Raw genomic sequence first — 21,364 nt, forward strand, 5'->3', positions numbered from 1 at the left:
GTCTGCAGGTTGTTAAAGGAGACATATTATGGTGTTTCCCCAACAAGTAATCATAGTATATGAGTTCCAGAAAACATGTCATTAAAGCTGTTTGCTGGAAATAGCTTTTAGGAAAAATAGAACTTGCCTACCGCTATTCCCCTCTGTTGCAGTCCCTTCAGAATGCGCTGTTTCTAGTGTCTGTAGCTTTAGTGCAATTGAGCTGCTGCCCATTGACTAATGAGCTGTCAGAGTGAACCACAGCATGGAGGAGAAGAGATTGTTGCCGTTTGCGGACTCCTGGAGCTCTATATCTATATAATATAATATATTATAATAAAATAATAATAATAATAATATTGTATGATATATATAGGTATTTGTATAATATTATATCTAATATCACAGCCAAAAGTTATGTTTGCCTCGGATGATATAATGAATCATAAAGACTGCGTCTGACGTCTCTGGTACTTCCACAACAACAACAAAAAGACTCATAGTGGCTGTTATTTCAGCCATGGTTGCGAAGAATTAGGGAAAAGGAACTTTGGCCTTGACTCTGAAGTCCATATTGACCCGCAACATGGAGGAGAAAGGGATTGTACTCCCGGAGCTGAGCTGCCGGACTACCACCGAGCTCCCCCCGCCGGAGCTGCCCGACTGCCGCTGAGCTCTCTCCAGCTGCCCTGCCAGGGCTGCCGGACTGCACCAGAGGTTTGGCGGCAGTCCGGCAGCTCCGCCGGACTCCCTGCCAGGCAGTCACATGGCAAACTGACAAATCCAGTTTTGTATGGAATATCCCTGCTTCTGAAATGCGCAAACATCTCCGCCCAGCGCTCGTCAGCTGGTCCACAAAATCTTGGTCTGATTGGAGGGGGGAGGGGTAGTGGGAGGTAATATTCAAATGTACCCCCTTCCTACGTAGGAGGGGGCACCGAAACTGACTCGCTTGTTTGGTAACTGTAGGCGGGGTACTTTCAGAATTCCATAACTCACTCAAAAAATACCCATTTTTTTCAAAGTTTGTATGCGTGTGGGAGCACCAGAGACCGAAAAAAACAATCCAAATCCCAGGAAAGGTGTTGTCGTAACAGGTTCCCTTCAATAAATTATGTTGGTATTTAAAGTTACATAATAGATCATGAACACAATGAAAAAAAAAGATCCTTTTGTCCAATGATCTGATTCGAACCAGGATGCGTTGGCTGATGATGAACATCTTCATAGATTCCACGGTTCGCTATAAATGGCCTTGAAGAAGTTCTGCCTCCCCTGGGCCCAGTTAAAATGTAATGCTTAACATACAGGGACATCCAGCAGATGGTTGACGTACACATCCCCAATGTCCACAGTCCATTTGGATAATGGTGCCTGTTAAATAGTTAGATGTTTCCAAATAGTACATTAAAAAGTACCCTAAAGAACACAAGGGATTAAAAACATATTTGAGTTCAAGGTTATGCAGTCTTGATATTGTTCTGGTTCATAAGAGAAGATAACCCCTTTTTATTCTACACTACTTCATAGGAGCTGTTCACCTCATACGGTTATGTTCTTATCTATTGTAGCAGTTGACCTAGTCCAAATAGAGCTTATGATAACGTTCTTAAAGAGGCAGAAGGCTGTTTTCTACTCTGGCATTTTCTGACCTGCATCAATATTCCACCTGAATTGGACCAATCAACTGGCTAAGTAAAATGCTAATCTGCTAGCTAAGCAACATGCTAACAGCTTCCTAAGCTACATGCTAACCTACTGGCCAAGCTACATGCTCACCTTCTAACTAAGCTTCATACTAACCTGCTGACTAAGCTAAATGCTAACCTGCTAGCTAAGCAACATGCTAACAGCTACCTAAGCTACTTGCTAACCTACTGGCTAAGCTACATGCTCACCTTCTAGCTAAGCTACATACTAACCTGTTGGCTAAGCTAAATGCTAACCAGCTAGATAAGATACATGCTAACAGCTTCCTAAGCGACACGCTAACCTGCTAGCAAAGCTACATGCTAACCTGCTGGCTAAGCCACATGCTCACCCTCTGGCTCAGGTACAAGCTATCCTGCCAGTTCACACCAGGGCGGATTACAGCAGAGGGAGCAACATGCATTTTGCGGTGCTTTCATGCACTCACATGCACATACAAACACACCCTGCTGCACTGGGTGCTGCGTGCAGACGGTCTGTGGTGGAGGTGAACTGAAGGTAGGCAAACTTTTGTCTCCAGGTCAGATGACAGAGACTGGACAAGACTGGACTAGCTTTGTAACAATACTGATCCTGTAGTGCTGAAATGCTAACACTAGTTTGGGAAAACTAACGCTGTTATGTATAAATAGTGACACTGTAGTGCAGACACACGCATGGTGAATTTAACTCACAATCGATACTTCCTGGAGCAAGCTTGTAGACGGTTGAGTTTAATATTTGACTTGACTGTACACGTTTATCTTAAGGTGTGTTCATTTTGAAACTGACGAGAGGGATCAACCTACCAAATTGAACAACAAAGTTAATTCATCAGTTGTATTTGATTTGCTAGTTGACCGTTTTGAGCATACCATTGCAGTGATGTTAGCATAGCATAGCACAGCATTATTGTTTCACTTTTGATGTTCCTGTTGTCAACAATTCAGGAACAACTTTTTGCTACAAGAGAGAGTGTGAGGGAGAGAGGGTTGAGAAAGAGGGAAGGAGGGAGAGGGAATTGTGTGGAGGTTTTCCTCTGTGACCTTTGAACCCTGCTGTTAAACAATGTTTGAGATTACTGAACCAATAGTGTCAGGGTTTCTGAAGACATGAATATAGATGGGTTAAAGTGCAGAGACATACCCACATACACAAGCAGACATGAGGACTGGAACACACACACACACACACACACACACACACACACACACACACACACAAACACACACACACACACACACACACACACACACACACACACACACACACACACACACACACACACACACACACACACACACACAGAGGACAACTCATACTTGATCAAGCACGTAGGTAAAAACCAGACAACCGTGTTTTATCGTTCATATTAATTTGATCATCATATTCAAAACAACATGGTGGTTCTCTGTTCAGCATATTAATAACAATATGGTGTTTCTATGTTTATCATATTCATAACAACAGGGTGGTTCTATGTTATATTAATAGCATCATCATGATATAACATAGAAACAACATGTTGTTGTTCAAAACAACACACACTCAGCACCACCTCAGTTATTTATATATATATAATATATATATATACACATATGTATATCTATACACATATATATTATATATATATGTATATATACATATATGTATATATACATATATGTATATATATATGTATGCGTGTTAGTGTGTTTTAGTTCTACCACTGCTAAAGTTTCATAGTAACATCGTACGTTTTTATTCTGCCTTTTGTGAGCCTTCCTGGTTTGATGGGCCAGGTGACATTCCAACAGGGGGCGGTAAAGCAACACCTATGGATGCCCGCAGCCATGCAACTGATTGTGTCATGTCATTGGCTAGTCATTGTAATTGTTAGCTACATTAGCCTCTTTAGCAAACCAGCTGGAAAACAAACCATACAACTCTACATTGTATTGCACACACAGCAAGACATACATTTGTGATCGGAATAAAGTAGCAATGTAATCAAGTATGTAAGAGCATTTAAAATTGACACTAAAATGACCAACGTGGTACAAATACAAAGAAAATAAATCTCTTCATGGGCACAGCCATTTATGTTTTTGTTTGCCTCACTGAACTCGGTACACTCTCAGAAATCCGAGTGGGACCGACCAAAAGTCTGCGTTCTTCAGTGAAGTATTGCAAGAAAGCTGGGAGATTTCTCCACTTACAAATCGGGCGGGTGGTATCTGGAACACACCATGAGCCGAGATCCCTTATTTCGGAATTTCTCCGGTTTGGATCCATTCTTTAAAAAACGTGCTTCTTTGCAAGCATAATCAGCCCACACATGTTGTTATCGAATGCTGAAAAGCATTGGCGGCTTGAAGGGGTGATTTCATACTTTTTAGACTTTTCCCCTTACTTTAAACATGTTTTACGTCTGCTAAACTAGAGCACTTATAGCGTTCCCGTTTTGCTTTGTGATTGTGTCATGTCATTGGCTAGTCGTTGTTATTGTTAGCTACATTAGCCTCTTTCGCAAACCAGCTCGAAAACATACAACACAACTTTACATTGTATTGCAAGCACAGCAAGACCGTGCAATTCATAAATTGGTGACCGGAATAAAGTAGCAATGCAACCAAGTGTGTAAGAGCATTTAAAATTCGACATTAAATTACCAACGTGGTTCAAATACAAAGAAAATAAATGTTTTTACTGTGGCAGCCATTTTTGTTGTCGAGTCGTACGGTCAGCCTCACCGAACTCGGTATACTCTCAGAATCCCGAGTGGGACCGACCAAAAGGGGGCGTTCCTCCGTGAAATGACGCAAGAAAGCTGGGAGATTTTTTTTTTTGTACAAAGTGCGTGAAACAGCTCGACCATAAGTGCTCTCTAACTTTACTTCCGTGATAGTGTGACGTGCGGTGCTGAAGTGTAGAAGGGGGGGGGGTCCATACATAGTAATAAATAATAATAATAATAATAATATTTGCGTACTCATTATTTATGTATTTAAAGACGTGGTATGTAGAATTGAGTGGCTTATAGTGGAACAGACGTGAAAGAAATGGAATATAAGTATGTTTGAATAATCCCATAAGAATTGTTGTATTTTATCACCAAAAAACTAGCCCTTTACGTCTGGGGTGCAGGTCCTTTTCCTTGTGGGCCGCCATGTTTCCACCACCATGTTTCTGCAGTGGCCTAGAATCTACAGAAGGCTCCTCGGAGAAAGCGTTTTTAATTTAGTATCTTCGTTGTATTGGTGCGCCATACTGTACACCGTGGCTTTTGTGCTATAAATGTCAGAGGTGGCGTTATAAGTGTCCCAGAAGCTTAACCATCTCTGGCCATCAACATCGACCGCTGGCAAGACTCAACATATCTTCACACACGGTGGCGTTATAGGTTTGTCTCCGAGAGGCTTAACTCTCGCAGCTGGATTTCAACGTAAACCGCTGGCACGATGGAACTCCACACATACAAACAGCGTGACGTAATATGCAAGTGTCTGAGCAGCTTAACCCTCTCTCAGATGTGCCTCAAATCGCCAAGTGAAGATGAGCAGGCTCCATCCTTTCCCCTTGTAATCCCAAGTGTAAAATTGAAGTAAATGGCTTCATCTTCATGTTTTGGCGATGATCATTTTTATAGGTTGTTACCCCGTTCGATTAAAAGTAGGCTGTCACTTTTTTGGAGAGCTTATATCCAAAAGAAAACTATTGCGATTCAACTACACACCCTAATTTCATCAAAAGCAACCTTTATTCACGTTTCGCAAATGTCTTGTAGTGCCGATTGATATTGAAATCAATGATCAATAAATATAACAGATAGTGATTAATATAGTTGACCACTATGGATGCAATAGGAGGATTGTGTGTTGAGAAACATACCAACACTGATACCTTTGCCATGTCCTACAATGTATAGTGTCCATGGTGACTATTACAAAGATTAACCAGTTGTGATATGTTAAAATTATTTGACGGCTAAAGCCGTCAAATAACAATGTTGCTTTTTCACAAAACAGAAATCGTGGCGCATTTGTACATTCCAATTCAGCTCTGTTACGTGTTATAATTTTACTGACATGGGATAAAATTGCCTTCAATTTAAATTGACCTTAACTTGTAAGCAATGACCTATAGTTGTATATTAACAGACTATGTAACTCAATACAAATCATAACTCTATCAAGGAACCTCATCACTTGACACGTTATTCAATGCTATCCGACAATGACATCACTTTTGAAGTACCTACTGGCACCTTACACGAGCCAAACTTAGGCCACCAGTGTCTTTGGAAAGGGAGGGATGAGGGGCCACCTTGCCCCTAGATACCTCTAATTGTTAATATATTTAATAACTATATAATAATTATATATAGTAGATACAGTCTATAGTTTTAATACCATTATGTGTGTATTCTGTGTACCCTAATACATGTTTAATTAGAATTGGTCCGGGCCACTGGAGGCAGCTGCTACATAGCTGACATACCTCAGGTAGAGAGCCATACTGAGACAGAGGGGAGGGAGACATGCTCACAGAGAGAGAGAGAGAGAGGGGGGGGAGACATGCTGAGACAAAGAGAGAGGGGAGAGAGACTTGCTGAGACAGAGAGAGGGAGGGAGTGAGTGAGAGCAAGAAAGAGGGAGAAGGGAGTCAGTGAGCGAAAGAGGGAGGGAGTGAGTGAAAGAGATAGTGAGTGAGGAAGAGAGAGAGAGAGAGGGAAGGAGTGAGTGACGCCGGTCACAGTTCTTAGTGTCGTGGCATATATTCAGAAGAGAAAGAGAAGGATAATTATAGAGGGGGGAGGGAGAGAGAGCGAGTAGCCACGTGTTTCTTCTGAAAAATAAACAAATTACAGACTGAAACTGGGTGGAGAGAGAGACGGGGAAAGAGTCGGAAAGAGAGGAGGAAAAAGGGAAGGGGAGAAGGAGGGACGGAGAGAGCCATTACGAGAAAGAGAGAGAGCGAAGGGGGAGAGGGAGGCAGGGGGGGGGGAGAGTTTTATAAAGAGAGAGGGGGACATTTAGTTCATTCAAGGTAAGAATCTCTAGAAGCTTCCTCGAAAGGATTTGTTTGTTTTCTCAGATGATCCCTGGCCATGTGTCTGTGTTTACGTGGTGTGTGTGTGTGTGTGTTTACGTGGTGTGTGTGTGTGTGTGTGTTTACGTGGTGTGTGTGTGTGTGTGGGTGTGTGTGTGTAGATGGATCCTCCTCTTCCACCAGTGATCCCAGCAGGTGAGGGGAGACCCCTTACCAGGTGAGACCTCTGATGTGTTGTTCTGATGTGTTGTTCAGTTGTTGTGTTGCATGTGTGAGTGTGTAACAAAGTGTATTTATTTCAGAGCAGAGTTTCTCTCCTTGTTAACAACATACAACTGTTACCTGAAGGAAAACACTCAACACCACCTCAGTTACTGTCAGGTACCCAATAACTATTTATGTATATATATATATATATATATATATATATATATATATATATATATATATGCATGTGTGTGTGTATTTGTTGTAGTAGTACAACTATAGTTCTACCACTGCTACGGTTTAGGAGTACAATAACAGTACTATAGTAGTACTGTCGATGTTGCCAGGGTGACAGAGGTGGAGTGGATATGCTGGTTACACATTACAGAATATTTCACCCAATCCCCCCCTTTCAACGCTGGTCAGCAAAGAAACAATTTATTGACTGATCTGTTTCTGAAGTACCTGTGGAGTGGGGTATGCTAAGATTTGACTTCCCCAAACCTGATCGGGAAACATAATCGCAAATATAATTTTTTTTCAATAATTACGATCCGATGTTCTGTAAAGTGGGGGTTATCCCGATTTCACTAGAGTACGCTGTGTTTGGATTCATGTTGGAAAGAAGATGGCGAATTAGGACCCACACCGACCGGGAATCGTAACAGAAGTCATGGCGGCAAAGGCCAAAGTGTTCTTGATTTGCTAAATAGAGGGGTCCAATTTACGCTGCAACACGCATCGTCCATTCCCACTATGTCTCCATGACTTAATCCATAGTTCTTTAGCAGTTCTTTAGGATGTCCACCGTTTGTTAACGATAAAGTCAGCAAGATTGGGATTTGCCAGGTTTCGGTTATGTCTATTAGGACAGCCTTGTTTGTTAATAGAATTGGTTAATGTATGTCGAACTGTGTTGGTAAAAGCCTTTTAGATACACAACGACAGTTACATTTAGCTTCGTAAGTGGGTGTAAACAAGTGTGTGGGCTCTCACGTTTTCTAAATTTGAAAAGACGTATTGCGTGTTCCAGGCCCACTAAAGCAGTACTAATGTTGGGAATGTTGCCAGGGCGATGAAGGGGGCGTGGCTTTGGAGGGTCTTCTCAACATCTCCTGGGGAGTCCGCCGGCCAATCAGACTCAAGATCCAGGATGAAAAGCAGACACTCCCCATCACTCACCTCATGTCACCTGATCCGGGAGGACCAGTCCTCAGTCCTCTGGATGACAAAAGGTTGGTCTGCGGATTTCACATTACTAAAACTCTTTTGAATTTTCTAAAAATGGCGGCGTATCGGCAATAAAAAATCCCATGATGCATTCTGATGTACAAGCCCTATATCATATTCACATGTGTGCATTCATTATATGGTACACTTTGTTTATTACATATATTTTGGTGCATCTCTCTCTCTCTCTCTCTCTCTCTCTCTCTCTCTCTCTCTCTCTCTCTCTCTCTCTCACTCTCTCTAGGGGTATGACGAGATGGGGAGAGTATAGTGACCTCCATCAGATCGATGAGATGTCTGAGACCACGTCTGAGACAACGTCTGAGACAACGACCAAAGGCAGGTTTGGTTGTTTTGGTTTGTTTTCATATTTCATCGGTTGTTTTGTTTTTTGTGCAGAATATTTCTTTGGGGGGGATACTGCTTGATGTTTAGGTTAGCAATATTTTGCATGATGACAAACTCGAATTTTAAATAAACTTAAATGAAAACATGTTATTTAGCAGGCTGTTTATTTTTTCGCTAATATGACTAATGACTCAATTACTGTGTTTAAATAAGTTAAATAAGTAATATGTTAACTAACTGTTTATTCATAACTAGCAAAATTGCATTTTAAATAACTGTATATTTATTACTAGCAAAGTTGACTTTCACTAACTATTTATTTACAACTAATATAGTTGTGTTTTAACTCACTGTTCATTAACAATAAATTAAGTTGTGTATTAGCTAACTGTTTATAAATAAATAAGGGTTAGGTTACCATATTTCTATGGTACTACAGGTCCTCGTATCTACGAGTCCACCACCCTTCGGCCTGAGAAGCCCAAACCCCTGGAGCTGGAGGCAGAGTCTAACCTATTCCGCTGTATGAGCGATGCCTCATTGGTCAAGAGGAGAAGGGGGCGAGGCAAGACGGCTGCGCAACGCGAGAGAGAAAAGCAGCATCGGTTTTCTATCAATGGCCACTTCTATAACTATAAGGTTGTTCTGTTTTCTGTAAACTATCACTGCTATAACTAAACGTTTGTTCTATCTTTTGTAATATAATATTATCCCTCCCTCTCTCCAGACCTCTATTTTTATTCCCTCCTTCGGTACTCCCACCAAAGTCAGGATCTCCAGCCAGATGAGAACTCACCAGGTGATAGAACAGCTACTGCACAAGTTCAAGGTACAACTACTACTACCACTAGCACTAGTTATTTTTCTGTGGCTTGGTATTTCCACTTCTTCTCTGCTTGAGTATCACTTCTGGGGTTTAGTTTTTAGTATTCCCTCTTCTGTGTTTTCAGATAGAGAATGACCCCCAGGACTTTGCTCTCTACTGCCTCCACCAGACAGGAGGTCAGAGTTATATATCTCTTTGTTTAGATAGAAATACGTGGTTTTATTAACTGTATATAAGTAGTAGGGTTTTACCTAGTCTAATCTGATTCGTCACGCCGGACTCATCGTCAAATGATCATCAAATCATTAACAATATATTTTTTAATAAAGGCAGCTCAATGATGTCAAATTTATTTGGAGTTATGTGGACTCAAACACTTCAAAACCCGCCATTATGTTCTCTTCTACTGGGGAGAGCAGCACGTCCGCTATACGGACAAGGTTCTCTACAAACAAGTCAACTTTGAACAATATGACGACAATGTGTGCATCTGTATTCAAATCAACAGAAAATATAATTAGCTATTAATGGATATATTACATCCATGGAATCAAACAGTGGTCGGTGTCCATTCTGTCTGATACCTGAGTATCAGTGTGTGTATGTGTGTGTGTGTGTGTGTGTCAGAGAGGAGGAGGCTGACTGGTCAGGACCAGCCCTTATGGGAGCGCTTCCTGCAGGGTCCCTCCGAGGACATTATGAAGGTCTTCCTGATGGACAGCGATGAACAGGAAGTCAGCAACGATGTGAGTCATCTTCCTGTGATGCTATCTCCCACGTCAGTGTGTGTGTGTGTGTGTGTGTGTGTGTGTGTGTGTGTTTGTGTGTGTGTGTGTGTGTGTGTGCGTGTGTGTGTGTGTGTGTGTGTGTGTGTGTGTGTGTGTGTGTGTGTGTGTGTGTGTGTGTGTGTGTGTGTGTGTGTGTGTGTGTGTGCGTGTTAGTAGTAACTCTTCTTCTGTGGTTCCAGGTGGCTCAATATCTGAACCTAGAGCTGCCCATCCTAGAGCAGGTTCTGCTCAAACTCAAAGAAGCAGAGAATCGAGAAATACATACCGTCATCACCAAGTAAGTACTCTCTCTCTCTCCCTCCCTCTCTCTCTCTCTCTCTCTCTCTCTCTCTCACTCACTCACTCACTCACTCACTCACTCACTCACTCACTCACTCACTCACTCACTCACTCACTCACTCACTCACTCACTCACTCACTCACTCACTCACTCACTCACTCACTCACTCACTCACTCACTCACTCACTCACTCACTCACTCACTCACTTCCTTCAGACTAGAGGCTGACTAATAGCACACGTTCTCTGGACTAGAGGCTGACCAATAACACACAATCCCTCCATTCCTTCTAGAGGCTGACTAATAACACCCTTCCTCTAGACTAGAGGCTGACCAATCACAAGCTTCCTCTAGACTAGAGGCTGACCAATAACATACTTCCTCTAGACCAGGGTTCACCAACCTTATTGAACCTGAGAGCTACTTAATGGGTACTGAGTCATACGAAGGGCACCCAGTTTGATACACTCTTCGGAAATAACTCAGTTTGCCTTTAGTTATCTATTATTATCAATGATTAATGATACTCATCTATGTGAAGACACTGATCATGTTAATGATTTCTCACAATAATTATCAACAATGACTTAAAAAAGGTGGGAATGAGTTGTGCTATGTTTAGAACAGGCCTGCGGGCGCCTCATAGGTCCTTGCGGGCGCCCTGGTGCCTGTGTCGGTGACCCCTGCTCTAGAATAAAGGCTGACCAATAAAACAGGTCCCCTAGAGTAGAGGCTGAACAATAACACACTTCCTCTAGAGGCATGTAGATATAAAAATAATTATATCCTGATGGGATTTAACGTGTGTGTCTGTGGTGTGTGTGTATGTGTATGGGATGTGTGTGTGTCTGTGGTCTGTGTGTGTGTTTGTTACAGATATCGTCATCAGCAAAGTTTGATGTCTCACATGCTGAGCAGCCAGAGCACTCACATCGAGACCAGTGTCTGACCAGGATATTCACACCTGTTAACCTAACAGAATAAAATTTGAAATATTAATGAATCTCTATTTGTTTTATAAGGTACACACAAAAGTGTGTGTGTGTGTGTGTGTGTTGGAAATAACACAAACACATACACATGCACAAACACAGGCACATGTGCTTATAAGCACACAAACATTAGTGAGTCTTAACAGAGAGATATAGGTGTGACCAAGTTTGTTTACTTTACTTTATGACACACACACTTCATGCTTTTATCACTGCTATCAAACTACCCAGGCATTACCTCTTTATTCAATCTTTCATCATTGTGACATCAATTGGCCTACAAAACAGCCCTAATGTGTCCATTCACTGTAGATGGATACATGATTAGTGTGTTGTAAATTAATCACTTGTTTTAATCCTTCCTCCCTCTGAGGTTCTGTGTCATGATCTCTACTGTTGTCTCTCAAAGAAGACGATGTGTAAATAAAGTTTGATTGATTTAATGATGTATTGTCGGTAAAACACAACAATTTGTCACAGAGTACAGATGTAGGCATTGGAACTGATTAAAAAAGTACAAATAATTGAATTATCGCACAGTGCAGTGGTTCTCAAAGTTTTGACAGCTGAGGGCCAATTTATGGACCCATAATTTGACTGAGGGCCGCCAAAGGAAAAAAAATTGGCGGGAAACGCCGGCAGCATCCCAGTGGTGAAAAAAAACATTGCAACGTGGACCTCTGGGAGTGAGGTCAAGTGAGGTCTAAATCACGAAACTGATGTTCATCCTTTCAAAGTAATGTACGGTTGGATTAAAACTAACAAATGTAAAAGGATTTAATTGAAAGCTAGAGTCGACTTTTCTCTTTATATTTATTTATTTTTGTTTAAATTAATATTGATATAATAAAAAATAAAAAAAAGACTGCACTTTGAGAACTGCAACAGCCTGCACGGTGTAATCTAAGCTGTAAACAGTAAACAATAAGTACCCCATATCACCTCCAGACTCCATCGGTAACTTGTAAACAAAATAAGACAATCAGTTATAAATGTGTTATTTATGAAAGTGCAAGGTACACAGAATTTGCACATTTCCACCGGAGGGTGCGGGTCGGTTCGGTGCGGCTTGGTGGAGTAGTGAAGGTGTGGTTCGGCGCAGCTCAGTTACGGCTCGCATTTCCACCGCCGACAGTACCCTTATGGGGGGGGGGGGGGGGGGGGGGATTGCGATAGCCGCAGCAGCTATGTTAGCATTGTGAACTCATAGCTGCCAGACACAGTGTAGCCTGCTAATAAATCCAAGGAGAAAGTCAACAATGTAGGACGTCCAAGAAGGACGGCAAACATTTTCTTCAATAAACAAAGCTTTCGCCGTTGTCCAGTAATACCTCACGGATAATGCGTTTGTTTATTTATCCCCCTGTCTCACGGAAATGCGATTCTGTCGACCAATCAACGGACAGCGTGTGTAGCTCGAACTTGCCGGCACAATACGAATACATGCATCGTTACACCCCTAGTGTTTACTGAAGCAACACACCCAAAAGACACATACGCTGTTGGGTTCCTCTGTCCTGACCTGGTCTTGGGTTCCTATGGTCTGAACGGGTCAGCCGCCTGGACTTCTGCATCTTGCTCTTGGCTGGACTCCCTGCATCCGCGATTAAACCTTTGCAGCGTATCCAGAACAATGCAGCGCACCTCACATTCAATTATGATAATTATTATAATATTTTGGGCATGCGGGTATCATAGGCCGTCTTCCGCCTAACCCCAAAGTTAGCCTCAGACATGCGGGTTTGGTTGGGGCCCACCTCCATCAGGGCCCCCACCAGGTTCTGGTTCTGCTGGAGAGGGCGGTAGGAGTGCTGGGTAGGTCCTATCTGAACCCGCCCCGCAGCCATCATTGAAATTCATTGAAAGCAGCAGGAGTCTCCTCAGTGTTTCTCAGTGCTGTAAGAACCTGCCTCTGCACACAGGGTACAGTCTGTGACACTTTCATCAATCGTCCGCTGCCTCTATCATGACCACAGAGGGACATCATAAAACGATCGTCTTCTCGACAATGTTCTGCAGCAGCTGGCATGGTGTCCTTCAGCTGTTCCAGACGCATTTGGCCCAAAATCTTTGTCTCCGATAGCTCCAATTATTTTCGTCGCTGTCAAAACCCAACCTACTCCATCGGTCTCCAACGTCCCTCCCTGGCCTGTATCCTGTTGATCTTGAACTCTCAGGCCAGGGTGAGGGCGTGGGAAGTACAATACTTCAACTCTAACACGGAAAGAGATCTAATAAAGTTCAGACTTTAAAGACTTGTATTAGTATTTTTACAAGTAATACAAAAGCCAAGCTGGCCTGCAAAACACCTGCTTTCCAGTTTCAGCACACAGTTTTATAACCTCAATTCTGTGATTGCTCCGATGAGCTCGGAGCCAGGGTTGTTATCAAACAATGCCAATACATGGCTTCTGTTGTTTTCATTATTCTTGGATTTGTGCCATGCATCATAATCTAAATTATCAATGTCCTCTCCTGAATATTCTCTACCCTTGTATCTAACACTGTCATGGAGCTGTCATTCACATATCTTGTTATTAAAGTCCTGAAAACAACTAACTGTACAGCCTCTTCGCACCAAGGGTGTAATCGGTTCCTGAACAAACAGTACAGCTGCTTTATCTTTCTGAATCCCTCGGGGTGATTCTGCCTTGGGTCACCATGTTCCCAGGTCTGAATATCAGTTCATACTGGTGGCCTGGAACAACAGAGGATATTTCTAAGAAGAGAGAGTCTCTTCAGAACACGCTTATTTCATTCTCATGGCATTTAAGGCAAGTTCTTAATTATAATCTATCGAAGGGTAAAGTAAAATTCTCTACAAAATATTTATTTATTTTCTTTTCTTTTTTTTAACAATTGTTTTTTATTTCAAATTCACAAAACAAAACATTGTAACAAACATTTTACCCTCTTTTCTTCCCTCCCTCGACCCCGTTTCCCCCCTCCCGCTACAAAATATGTATTTCTAATAATTATACTATACATAATATAATAATAATAATAATACATATTATACATTAAATATATTCAAATAAAAGCATATGTGAAGATGTATGAAAAAATTATTATTCTTGAACTGGGGGATGAGAAACCAAGTTTGCGAATAGGAACTTGGATTTTACACAGCGTTATCTTTCTCCTGTTTGGAAGTCGGAATTTCTGAGGTCCGAGATATAATCGGATGCCGCATTGTCAGAAAATAAACATTATGCCAAAAGAAAGTTTGGCATATTTCTAGTACGATTACGATGCCATTGCAAAGCAAACAAAATTTCATTGACCGATACCATAGATGAAGGGTTTGGAAATTGTTGGAAAATGTAGGTGCACAACTTAACAAAATGTATTACTTAGGTCAATTATTTTGTTGAAATTTTATTGCGGAAATTTTACATATTATGCATTGCAATGTATTCAGGATTATTTTTTGTTGAATTATAAAATGTTGTGACTGAATTTATTGTTGATCGTTACATGAAAAGTAAAGAGTAAACTAGTAACACGCTCGTGGTTCCAACAAGCTAAAAGCATGGCCAAAAAGCTAACGAGCCCCATCAAACCGACAATAAAAACCATGCTGCTACTTTATTAAATGTTAGCCCAATATTTATTGTAATATATAATCCCAATACATCTGAATATATAGTAATATATAATCCAAATGTATCCATAGTTCAAAATATATCCAAACTAATCATACGTACCGGATTGCACAAAAGATTTGTTCTAAAAGAACGAATCGTTCATGAATCGCACATCACTAGTTAGGAGAGGCATTGTCCAGTGGGAGGGACAGAGGGGGGGAGGCGGTAGGCAAGGAGGGGGACACCATCTTGTGGCATGAAGACTCCACCTGTTGGTGAACCTGCTTCCGGGGGTTGAAGCTTACCTCGAACGTGCAGGCCAGTCGCTGGAAACAGGAAGTCAGGGTGAGACATGTGACCAGGTGTTCAGCTGATGAACCAGTGAAAGATGAGCTTTTTACCATACCTCCAGTGCGACCACAAAGGGAGCTGATACTGACTTCAGAAACTGGGACAAGTAAGGCCTTAGGGCCTTAACTTTGTAAATATATATTAGTTATTATATTATTAACATATATTAAACTTATTCTGCTAGTTCCCTCACGATCCCTCACGAATATGACATGCAACAATGTTGCAGACAGTTTCAATTTATACTTCTGTGCAAACTACGCAGCATGTCATTACACTAAATGTGCACTAGAGGGTGATTTACCAATCAACAATGTGCACCTCTATGGACAATAGACTCCAAAGTAAAAAGTCCCCATTGTTGCCTGGCGAGTTCGTGTAGGATTCAGACAACCACGCAGAACAATGTTGTGGCCTTTAGAAAGCAAGCTGTTATATCACTGTTATAATAATATATATGATGCTCTATTATGTATGTTATTATTGTTGTATTTCACTGTCATATAGAAAACAAATTATATAATAGCTTACTGTTAACATTATAGCTAAATACATATTAATATAGTATAGTAGATTTTATTTGGACATGGACATGACAATGTCATTGGACGAACCAGATGCATTGTTTACAGTGTATTAGCATAAATGCTAGTTTACAACACCTGTCCACCTGTCCAATATATACTACATCATATAATATTTTTCTAGCTTATTCACACAAACCTCACATTGAATCATTAAAAGTAACACAACTAGTCTGCCTCTGACAGACCAGCATCAAGTACATGAGAGATTCTAGATGAATTATGAACAGGGTGTAAAAACCTTGTGTCCCAGAGTGCACTTGTCCACTTGGTTGGTTTCAGACTTGAGGCATGCAGTTTTCCCCAAGATGGCCTTCAGTTTATAGTTGATCACGTTGGTTACCTGGTCACACACACACACACACACACACACACACACACACACACACACACACACACACACACACACACACACACACACACACACACACACACACACACACACACACACACACACACACACACACACAAACGTACAAAAGCAGTTGTCTTTAACTACGTTTCAGGTTTCACCAAAACAATTATCTTGGATCCAGCATTCCTACTATGAAATATAATAATGTAAATGATGTTCTGCTGTTCTTTTAATTGTTTGTTACTCTGACTATTCTGTTTGATATTGTGGAAAGGATGTTAGTGAATGATTCAGAGCATTTTAAATGGCATCACTTTTGGTCTTATGTGTCTTCATTTTCTTAAAACAATTGTAGCTGAAAATAAACAAAGCCAAATTACAACCAATAGCTTAAGTCATTGAAAGCAAAAATAGGCCTAATGCTAGGCCAAGATTTTTTTATTTACTTTTTCAAATCAAGAGTAGGCCTGATTTGACTAATTGGCTTTGCATCCTTTCCTTCTGGCCCTGTAGTCCAAAACATGCTGCGGTCACGGGCCGGCACTGGTATTCCCATTCACCTGCCTGCCACCCTGATCGCCCCTAATTAACCCAACCACCTTCACCTGTGACCCCCCTATAACAGTCCTCTCCTTTCACTCAGTCCTTGCCAGATTGTCTCTTGTTTCATTCAGAGCTTTCCCACAACTCCCAATTGACTTTGTCTTCCCCACTCTGCCTGTTAACAAACCCTCGCCTGTCGGACCTCCTGCCTGCTGTCCAGTCCCTGGCTGTTTCCCAATGTCAAGGAAGCAGGCTCAACGGCCGCCCTTTTAAGGACGCTACGTCATAGAACGCCGACAAGCACTGTTCCAATGTTGAGGACACTCGAAAGCCGCGCCATTTTTCAAGGATGCATCGCTGCATCCTAGACGAGCCAAAACTACCCACAATCCTCTGTGTTCACTGGGCGGGTTCTTGAAAATGGCAGCGCAGTACACGTTCAAATGAAGTGAAGTTATATTAGTTTTCAGAAATATTTCGTGCCGTATTGCTTTTTATAGATTCATCATGTTAATGCAAATAATCAAGCCTAAAGACCTGTGCCACTTTTCAAACGTTTTTGCAACTTAATGATACGTTGCTATATTTTGCATGGACGTAGCTGGTGTTAAACACCACTGTCACCAATGTCAATTTACTCGCTCACAAGATTACATTATTTATGCATACCTATTTATGTTTGTGTGGCATCGTTTTTTTTAGGGTCAGCCCAGCAAACGGAGGCTTTTGTGCGCCGGGTGGCGCGCAAACATTTGTTTACCGGTGGAAGGGATAGTGCCACTATCCAATGTTGTAAAATTAATGCACAACCGATCATTTGCAATGTTTTTAATTTTTAATGAACGTATATAATTGTATTTTATATGATATACTTATGTGTTCAAACCACTGGTAGATTGTAGGCATATATGAATGAATGAATCAGATCAGTTAAATAATATATCCAAATAAATACATGTTTATCATCTCTTTCTTTGTCTTTCCCCCCCTGCATAATAGTAATCAAACGTACTGTAAATGTGATGCATGAATTAAGTTCTCAGACAATTTCACTTAGTTTTATAAAAATGTAATGGATATTCCTTTTAATAAAGACGATTCTATCAACCGCAACAAAGCTTTTGTGACTTCCCCAAAGAGGCTCCATGCGAAGGAGACATGACCGCATTCATAACAGACAAAAGTCAAATAAATATCGATCAGCTTGATTGCTACCATGTTTTATTCATAAGCGCACATGTGTTTACAAGCGGACACGCAGTATTAAAAAGCGGAAGCGGAAGCGCTTCCACACTACCAAGTCGTTCCAAAGTCTGAACGTTACAAACGCTAGGAAGCACTCGAGCTAGCACTCTGGTCTCATCTCCATAGGATGCGACTAGCAAGGACGCGTCCTAGCAAGGCTGCAGCCTTCACTTTGGGAAACAGCCCCTGTCAGTCTGTCTGCTCCTCTGTCCCCGTCTCCTGATCCACCTGCCTGACTTCCCGCCCGACGTCGAGTCCCGGTTGGTCTGTCTGCTCTCCAGTTCCCGACTCCTGATCTGCTCTTCTGCCCTCCCGTTGCCGACTCCTCGCCTGCTGACCCACCGACGATTCCCTGCCCACCTGTCGGTGACCTTACTGTCTGCTCTCTGCCTGCCCGATCCTGTACCAGTATAAATCCTTGAAACTGTCCTACAACTGTCGTCTGTCTTTGCACTTGGGTTTTGCCTAACCCCCCCGTTACAGCTGCCCACCAGCTTTCCAAGTACAATGCTGCCACTGGTGGATTTGTATCAATTCACATAATTATCCATCCCTGCTATTTTGTAGTTCCCCAAAACACCCTGAAACAATTTGAGTCTCACATACTTATGCCACCATACGCCACTAACAGTGCAAGCAGGCCAATGGCAACCGAGCACGCAGTCCTTCCTCTCTCACTTTAAAAACCACCAGCCGGTTATAGTAACCCTTAAATCATTAAGGGTTACTATAGGCCTCACCTAGTCTAAATCTCAACTGGTCTAGGCCTCATCTGGTCTAAATCTAAACTGGTCTAGGCCTCATCTGGTCTTAATCTCACCTAATCTAAATCTCACCTGGTCTAAATCTCAACCGGTCTCACTGGTCTAAATCTCACTTGGTCTTAATCTCACCTGATCTACGTCTCACCTGTGGCGTGTTCCGATATCCATACTTCCCGAACTTACTGTACTTGGTGTGAGTACGTAAGGCGTTCCAATTACGATTGGACGAAAAAAGGAGTACTGGAAGGACCCGGATGGTGCCCTCTAAACGGTCAAAACGCTGAGTGTGGAACGACGTACACTTTTAGCGGAAGAGGCAGAGCCAGGCTGAGCCAACGTCGGAGTCAGTTGTAGCTTTTATTGCTTTTTTAGCTTTTTATAGCAGCTAGACGGAAAGGGTTCACCGTTCAAAGCGGGATGTTTTTGGCGGGTGATGAGCGGCGGCGGCAGACTCAATCGTAAAATCCGGTAACTGCACCACAGAGTATTCGATTTGGAACCACACTGACATCTGAATATCTCCGCACTTAGTGAGTGTGGATAGTGTACTGAGTTTGACGGAAGTATGGATATCGGAACACAGCACTGGTCTATGTTACACCTGGTCAAATTCTCACCTGGTCTCACTTGGTCTAGATCTCACCTGGGACTGAGCAGAGGTGATGGATACCAGTTGAAATGTCTTCTTGGATTTTGATTGGCCGTTGAACTTCTCAACAGCATGAAGGGCGGCGGCCTGGACCTCCTCAGACTCTGGGCTCCTCGGATTCCAACCTCCCAGGAGCGAGACCTTCTCTACACACACAAACACACACAGTAAATACACACATAGTATATATTTATAGATACTATTTTAAATGTTTATGTCGCATACAGGCATCCTCAATAGTATTGAGGCATCCTGACCTAGATGTGGTATTATTATGGTTTGTAGATTCTAAAACAACAGGACCCTCCAGTTAGACTGCATGCTTAAACACACTGACTCAACACAGGTACACCCATGACTACATGACAACTATACAACTACAGCAGATTTACACAACTACAAGACTACACAACAAATAAACAATACATTTTCGCAAAATATTGATGTACATATACAGTATATATATATATATATGGATTATTTTGATTATTATCTTTTAAAGACTCAGTTTGGACCACGAATAAAGCCAGAAATCCAGCACTTGCACGTGATGTATCATTATAGGATCGTCTAACGATATATTGATTATCTCAGAATCACTGTATTGCGATAGTTTCGGTACCTTGGGCCATGTATAGCATATCGTATCGTATCATGAGGTACCCTGTGATTCCCAACCCTAATGTCTACACAACCACTACCCAATCACTAGACAACCACTACATAACTACACAACTGCATGACCACTGCACAACTACATGATTACACCACTACAAGAAAACTACAAAGCAATTACGCAACTACGACAAAATAAATAAATAAATAAATAAGTGTTAGATATATATATACATATATCAAAGGGGCCCTGGCTTGGGTTCTGCTGCTAACCAGAGGGTAGGCGGCTAAATTGGGGAAACAAAGGCAGCTGTAGGTGGTAAGCCTAATGAGACACTAGGATATGTGAACTGATGGTATCCTGTGCTGGTCCGGTCAAGGACCATATGGCTGCAGACTGTGTGAGCGGGCTGTGAATGTCTTTGTTCACGTGCTGTTATTCTGGTGGACTGGAGTAGAGTCCCGGGGCTCACTGCTTCCATTTGACTGCAAACAAGCCTAAAAGTGTGTTCCTTCCACTGTACCTGGTAGTAGGGTGGCTCTCCTTATAAATAGACACGCTGAAGCCACAACTCTCACTATTTCCACTGTTGCAGCCAAGCTAAATGTATTTTATACGCATACTCACGTCCACTCGCACTTGTACTAATACTTCCTCAGTAGTAGCATAAGTATACACATACTCCCTCAGTATTAGTACGTACACAAATACTCCCTCAGTAGTAGTAGTACAAGTACAGAGATACTCCCTCAGTAAGAACACACATACTCCCTCAGTATTACTACACGTACACACATAGTCCCTCACTATTAGTATAAGTACAGACTCCCTCAGTAAGTACACACAAACTCCTCATTATTAGTACAAGTACTCACATACTCCCTCAGTATAAGTACAACACCAAATAATACTACAGTATCAGTACTTAAACTGCCACATTAGTACTTACTGGCTGTGATCATCTCTTCCTGGATGGTGGGCTCCAGGGTGGTTTGTTGCTCTCCTCGGACCGCCAGGACCAGAGAAAGACCCAGCAGGATCCAGACAGGAGACCTCTTCAACATCCCCATCATCATGATCCTCAGTACAGGCTGGAGGAGCAGAGCTAGTATGGCCCAGTAGAGACTTGTACAGAGCAGGAGGTTCTAAGTGAATGTAGACCAGTAGCTGGGGAAGGCTTTAATACTGGGGACAAATGACAACACACGCTGAAACCTGGCGACAGAGACAGAGAGAGAGAGAGAGAGAGAGAGAGAGAGAGAGAGAGAGAGAGAGAGAGAGAGAGAGAGAGAGAGAGAGA

General features: G+C 42.0%; 2 protein-coding genes across 3 annotated transcripts; one reads left to right on the top strand and one right to left on the bottom strand.

The window, feature by feature from the left end:
* The first annotated feature begins 1,603 nt into the window (after positions 1 to 1,603).
* rassf6 (Ras association domain family member 6) lies at positions 1,604 to 11,377 on the top strand. Of its 2 annotated transcripts, none has more exons than XM_060038977.1 (11): positions 1,604 to 2,187; positions 6,861 to 6,916; positions 7,002 to 7,080; positions 7,978 to 8,141; positions 8,381 to 8,475; positions 8,924 to 9,123; positions 9,212 to 9,313; positions 9,435 to 9,486; positions 9,938 to 10,056; positions 10,278 to 10,375; positions 11,255 to 11,377. In XM_060038977.1, the coding sequence occupies exons 1-11, from the start codon at positions 2,107 to 2,109 to the stop codon at positions 11,325 to 11,327; spliced, it is 1,119 nt and encodes a 372-aa protein (XP_059894960.1). In that variant the 5' UTR covers positions 1,604 to 2,106; the 3' UTR covers positions 11,328 to 11,377. The 2 variants fall into 2 exon arrangements, with proteins under 2 accessions (XP_059894960.1, XP_059894961.1); XM_060038978.1 differs by lacking the exon at positions 1,604 to 2,187 and adding an exon at positions 6,273 to 6,696.
* Positions 11,378 to 14,728: 3,351 nt separating this feature from the next.
* si:busm1-57f23.1 (uncharacterized protein LOC368621 homolog) lies at positions 14,729 to 21,364 on the bottom strand. Its single transcript, XM_060038991.1, has 4 exons — positions 21,014 to 21,364; positions 19,443 to 19,594; positions 16,134 to 16,235; positions 14,729 to 15,283 (listed from the first exon to the last, which is right to left on the bottom strand). The coding sequence occupies exons 1-4, from the start codon at positions 21,138 to 21,140 to the stop codon at positions 15,134 to 15,136; spliced, it is 531 nt and encodes a 176-aa protein (XP_059894974.1). The 5' UTR covers positions 21,141 to 21,364; the 3' UTR covers positions 14,729 to 15,133.

The sequence above is a fragment of the Gadus macrocephalus genome, chromosome 19, assembly GCF_031168955.1.
Source record: "Gadus macrocephalus chromosome 19, ASM3116895v1".
Classification (NCBI taxonomy): Eukaryota; Metazoa; Chordata; class Actinopteri; order Gadiformes; family Gadidae; genus Gadus; species Gadus macrocephalus.

Excerpts from the sequence above, each read along its gene's own strand:
- rassf6 (XM_060038977.1), top strand. The coding sequence starts at position 2,107 with ATGCACTCACATGCACATACAAACACACCCTGCTGCACTGGGTGCTGC. Across the intron at positions 2,188-6,860 it reads GTGGTGGAGGTGAACTGAAG|ATGGATCCTCCTCTTCCACC; the intron begins GTAGGCAAACTT and ends GTGTGTGTGTAG. Across the intron at positions 6,917-7,001 it reads GAGGGGAGACCCCTTACCAG|AGCAGAGTTTCTCTCCTTGT; the intron begins GTGAGACCTCTG and ends TATTTATTTCAG.
- si:busm1-57f23.1 (XM_060038991.1), bottom strand. The coding sequence starts at position 21,140 with ATGATGATGGGGATGTTGAAGAGGTCTCCTGTCTGGATCCTGCTGGGT. Across the intron at positions 19,595-21,013 it reads GGAAGAGATGATCACAGCCA|AGAAGGTCTCGCTCCTGGGA; the intron begins GTAAGTACTAAT and ends TTGTGTGTGTAG. Across the intron at positions 16,236-19,442 it reads TCACCTCTGCTCAGTCCCAG|GTAACCAACGTGATCAACTA; the intron begins GTGAGATCTAGA and ends GTGTGTGACCAG.